At 36.9% G+C, this 6,000-nt stretch overlaps 1 protein-coding gene across 4 annotated transcripts in view; it reads left to right on the forward strand.

The window, feature by feature from the left end:
* LOC107758635 (EGF-like repeat and discoidin I-like domain-containing protein 3) overlaps nt 1-6,000 on the forward strand; it is a 34,697-nt gene that overhangs the window by 10,868 nt on the left and 17,829 nt on the right. For all 4 annotated transcript variants that reach the window (XM_016576418.1, XM_016576421.1, XM_016576419.1 and 1 more), the window contains 2 exons: nt 529-642; nt 4,320-4,501. In XM_016576418.1, coding sequence (XP_016431904.1) covers nt 529-642; nt 4,320-4,501 — 296 coding nt within the window. The remainder of the gene's footprint in view (nt 1-528; nt 643-4,319; nt 4,502-6,000) is intronic.

Below are 6,000 nucleotides of genomic sequence, written 5' to 3' on the forward strand. Positions count from 1 at the left end.
ATTTACAAATTTAAAAAAATCTTTTTTTACACTGTAGTAATCTCACGATTCCCAAAGAAGAGATTTTTCAGAAGAGATCTCAACAATGTCTCAGACTATGCTCATTTATTAAGATTAGTCTGCAATCAAAAGTCCTGGATCTCAGTATGAACATTTACCATCATATTCTTCCATGAACAAATAGTCTGAGCTGCAATGTACATCCATTTTATAGCTTTATACTCTTTCTGTTCTTTCAACATTTGTGTCTATACCTGAAGCACTTTGGCAAGAAACATCCGAGACAAAAACATAAAGGATAATCAAAGTCTTATTTGAGCAACATTTAAGCAATAATATATCCCCTCTTAATTATTAATGCGTAAATAAGCACTTTCAGTGTAAATTGGAAAGATGAGAGAGAGGTTTTTCATCACTGTGGCAAATCAACCATAATGAGAAATTATATTTGAGCTGTTGTAGCTTTTTTCAGGTTGTCGCTTTTGATCATTTCCTGTAGTGTCCGTGGATGTCCTCTTGTCTTTTCAGATGTTAACGAGTGTGAGAAAAACCCATGCAAAAATGGAGGCAGCTGCACAGACCTGCGAGCAAACTACACCTGCCATTGTCCCGGCGAATACATGGGACGGAACTGTCAGTACAGTAAGTGTGAATCGACTTCATCACCTCATTCAATTAAATCCATGTGTTTAAAGGGGTCATAGGATGCTACATGCACTTTTACAAGTTGTTTGAACTGAAATGTGTGTTGGCAGTGTGTGTACACAACCACCCTATAATGATAAAATCCACCCAGTGGTGTTTTTTTAATCTGGTTAAATGATTTCCCCTTTCTCAAATCGAGCCGATCTCAGATGACTATCAAACCACGACATCTCTTGAGGAGCAAACTCAAACTAAAACTGTCGGCTTGGGGATGGAGGCTATCTGCCTTCAACGGCTTTTTTTGGGAGAATCTGAGTGAATGAGGCCAATATGACATTGACTGAGTAGGGAACCACATCGCTTGTGAAATCATTCTGTCATTTCCATAAATTCAGATGGGGAACTGATACTATTTTACTTATTTTTGTCCATGCAATATTTCCTAGACATTCGGTCTCCAGAAAGTATGCCAGAAAAACCCCTCATAACTCACTGTACACACTAGGACTCGAGAGAATACTAATACTTGCAGAACCATGACTTGTTTGCTGGCATTTTTTGTGCTGACTCGAAACAAGAAGGTCCCAGCTGTAGCTTAACACATCTATGAACGTTTAATTGAATTAGTTGAAGATTACTGTCATGCTTTCTTACTTACATGGCTGTGAGGAGCGTATATAAAAGTCACACCCCTCGAGAAGGTTTGATTTGCAATCATGCTGTCCAAACACAGCAGCAGAAGCTCCCTACGGGCGAGTCTGAGCAGCCTGCGGCTCCTTTTCGAATCTCCCCAGTTGATGCGGTCGTTCGGAGATGGTTCAGTTCCTCCATTAATGTTCTCCCCGGAGCACCAGCGAGTGGGCGCCATCTCCGCAGGTGGACGAACTGATGACAGCAATGACAATAGAGAGGACATCTTAGGCTTCGAGAGTGAAGACAGCATCTCTGTGTGTGAGAGCAAGGACACCATATCCATCTGCGAATCCAAGGACATCGCATTCAAAAATTCAGATCTGCCAGATGGTTTTGAGGACAAAACAGAGAAAAATGGCATTTCAGGGGTCGATACAGAGTCTGTGGCGGGAACCAGCGAGAGCAAGAATAATGTTATCATATTATCACTCGAGACCAAAGAACACTGCGTTTGTGGTATTCCTTTGAATTGCTTGATCTTGCCTTGTTAGCTATGTTTGTAAGAAAAAAAAGATTTGTCTATCATAGTTCAGGTGCTTTCTGCAAATTAGATATTTTTGATTTAAATCAATTCTTGCATAATTTGTGTTTTTAGCATTTTTAGACGTTTCAAATATCTTCTTAATATATTTTAATCTTTTAGAGGTGGGATATGCAATCCAATGATTGGTCTTAGTCAGGGTTATTAGTTAACTAAAACCAAAACCATAAAAAAGCATTTTTGCTACTTTAAATAAAATAAACATGAAATTAAATAGAATAAAATATACAAAAAATATAATTTGTTGCCAAGGAAACGCATCTTATTATACTAAAATAACTAAAACTAAAACTGAAATAAGTCATTTGTAAGCTCAAGCTGTATGAGATTGATTCACTAAAATGAACCAGCTCATAAGATTCATTTATGCTGGAATCGTACTTCATTGGTTGAGCTTTTTTAATTTACTAAAAATAACCGACGCATAAGAATCATCTGTTCCAAAATGTAATTACACAGGTGGTGCTGGACAGTTTTGATTCAGTAAAAAGAACCGACTCATAAGAATCATTTGTTCAGAAATTGAACTACACTATTGTAGTGCGCTGTGTTTTGATTCGCTCTTAAAAGACATTCGTTTGAAAGTCGAATTAGGCCTACTTCGTGGCGACGTATGTTTCTGATTCAGTAAAAAGAACCGATTCATAAGAATCATTTGTTCAGAAATCAAACTACACTATTGTAGTGCGCTGTTTTGATTTGCTCATAAAAGACATTTGTTCGAAAGTCGAATCAGGCCTACTTCTTGGCGACGTATGTTTTTGATTCAGTAAAAAGAACCGATTCATAAGAATCATTTGTTCAGAAATCTAACTACACTGTTGTAGTGCGCTGTTTTGATTCGCTCTTAAAGGGGTCCTATTATGCTCTTTTACAATGTCTTGAATTTGTTTTGGGGGTGTACTAGAACATGCTCTCATGCATGGTGGTTCAAAAAACGCATTATTTTTTACATAATTTACATTATTACAATACCTTTCTCCCCAGTCTGGCACAAACGGCTCGAATAGTTCTGGGTTTGATGAACGCCCGCCTTCCGAAAAACGAAATGTGATGTGATTGGTTAGCTGTCCCAGTGCGTTGTGATTGGCGAACAGCTTAGACGGTGTTTGCAAACAAGCTTGTCGGTTTAATTACAAAAACTGCTAAGTTATCAACTCATTGCTGAGAAATATATGTAGCTTTTAGCTGTTGTATTTTCAAAATTCACGGGGCGGGGGTTGAAAACCAGCTCCTGAATGTGCAATTTCTTACAAAAAAAAGTTTCCATCTCAATAAAATGCGAGCGCACACAGCACGCCGGCATTAAAACGGCATTAAAAATCTTTATGAGCAAACGTGTCGCCCTCGCATTGGGAGTTCTGTGGAGAATCGGATATGTGTGTTTAGACGTAGGTCAGATGTCCAGATATCAGATGTGTATCCGATTAAAATCCACATTTGGAAGTGGCTCAGATCGGATGCAAAAAAATTTTTTTTTTACTTTAAACCGCATAAACACATTTCATTACACCAACTACACAAAACAATGTTCTTTGTAGTTGCATAGGATTTTTTCTTTAACTAAATATCTCCCTTTGGAGTGGACTTTGAAATTTGTAAGTTTGAAAATCTTTTTTATGCCCAAACATACACACTACACACTGACTAAACTTCAAAAAGTGAAAAAGCATAATAGGACCCCTTTAAAAGACATTTGTTCGAAAGTCGAATTAGGCCTACTTCTTGGCGACGTATGTTTTTGATTCAGTTAAAAGAACCGATTCATAAGAATCATTTGTTCAGAAATCGAACTACACTATTGTAGTGCGCTGTGTTTTGATTCGCTCTTAAAAGACATTCGTTCGAAAGTCGAATTAGGCCTACTTCTTGGCGACGCATGTTTTTGATTCAGTAAAAAGGACCGGCTCACAAGAGTCATTCGTTCGGGAATCGGACTACACTGGCCTTGTGGAGCACCGTTTAATAAATATTGCAGGAAACTCCCACAATAGTCACCAATATTTGTTTTAAAAACGAAAACAGTCTTACAAATGAGACAATTGTTGACACACAGTAAGAGTATAGAGTTATAAATTTAATGTGAACATTTAGTTTTAATGTGGAATGTTTGAGTTTATATAGAGCAATTCAACTTTTGATATTTTTTCAGATATTTCCTGAAACTCTTTTTAGAGATTACAGGGGTGTTTTTCTGAAAAGAAACATTTGATAAGAAGGTTACTAGTGTTGGGCTCCTTACTCCTACCTAAATGTAATTTATTACTCGTTACTAGTTACTCCTTTCATAAGTAATATTATTACAATTATTATAAAAAGTTATAAATATTATTATAAAAAGTAATATTATTACTGCCCAACACTGAAGGTTACTTTTTATTTGAAACAACTGATTTTCAGTTGTTGCTCTTACCATGTCTTTCTCTGTCTGTTCTTTCAGAATGTTCTGGACCTTTAGGGATGGAAGGGGGGATCATTTCGAACCAGCAGGTAACGGCTTCCTCCACACATCGAGCTCTGTTTGGCCTGCAGAAGTGGTTTCCGTACTTCGCCCGACTCAACAAGAAGGGCCTCGTCAATGCCTGGAGCGCAGCCGAGGGTGACCGATATCCATGGATTCAGGTAATCCTGCCACATTTTGACTGCATTAAATGAAAATAAAACTTTTAGACTTTTTTCTATAATTGAATATCAATTCATGAGCAAAATACAAGCAACAGTAACAGTGATGCTTGCCTTAGCAAAACCACTAATTAACAACAAACAACTCTTCAGAGCTGTGTGCCAGCCAACCAGCACTTTCAAGGAAAAGCATAAACGCCTTACGGTAATTAATTAGTTTATACCAGGAGGTAAATCTCATCAGACATTTTAGGAGTTCTAAAAGCACATCTGTGTTAGATTTCATTAGGAGACACACAGAAAGAACAGTGTGGGTGTACAAAAAATGTTCACAGCCACCATAATGACTTAAAGGGGTCATATGATGCTGCTAAAAAGAGCCTTATTTTGTGTATTTGGTAAAGCTCATCGGTCTGAAAAGTGAGGTGTGCTCTGATTGGCCAGCTATCCAGTGCGTTGTGATTGGCCGAATACCTCAAGCGTGTGACGGAAATGTTACGCCCCTTACCATATTGTGATGCCCTGTCCGGCCGGAGCGACGAGACAAGAACATTAAAGGGTGCTTTTAAATAAGACCTCAATTTGTAGCTGGAAAACTGCATTACCTGTTTTCTAGTCCTCAGATGTCCTTACTGCTGCTTTAAGGGGTCATGACATGGATTCTTTTGTTATTTTAATATGTTCCTTGAAAGCTTCACTTATAAAGTTAATAAAGTTTTTTGCACACACACACACACACAAAAATATATATATATATATGGCTGCATTTATTTTATCAAAAATACAGGAAAAAATGTAATATTGTGAAATATTATTATGATGTATAGGAAATTATGATCCGCACTCACGAGAACAATCTTCTCTTTTCTTTTATTTTACATTCAAATAAAAGAAAAAAGAAGATTGTTCTCGTGAGTGCGGATCATAATTTCCTATACTAAGTAACTCAACAGATTGACGCACCAAAATAAAAAGATCAAGTAACGCAAGAGCGCAGTGCAAACGACGTTGTTAAACAATATTATTATGATGTAAAATAACATTTTTCTATTTTAATATACATTAAAATCTAATTTATTCCTTTGATGCAAAGCTGAATTTTCAGCATCATTACTCCAGTCTTCAGTGTCACATGATCCTTCAGAAATCATTCTAATATGCTGATTTGCTGCTCAAGAAATATTTATTAGTGTTTTCAGTGTTTAATATTTTTGTGGAAACCGTGATACAAATTTTTTCAGGATTTTTATTTTTTGTAACATTACAGTTGGTTTTACTGTCACCTTTGAACAATTTAATCAATCTTTGCTGAATACAACTTTCAAAAAAATCTTACTCCTCTCATATCTTTTTTTTTTTAAAGATATGAGATGTTAGTGTGGGAAGATTTGCATAACACCGCCCAAATGTTCACGCAAAGAAAGAAGGCGTAACTTTTATTCTCGCTGTAGTATTGTTGTTGCCGCCGCCGCCATGTCGTGAAGACGCTGTGTGTTTCA

This window comes from Sinocyclocheilus rhinocerous, unplaced genomic scaffold (genome assembly GCF_001515625.1).
Source record: "Sinocyclocheilus rhinocerous isolate Xijiao unplaced genomic scaffold, SAMN03320098_v1.1 scaffold623, whole genome shotgun sequence".
Taxonomy (NCBI): domain Eukaryota; kingdom Metazoa; phylum Chordata; class Actinopteri; order Cypriniformes; family Cyprinidae; genus Sinocyclocheilus; species Sinocyclocheilus rhinocerous.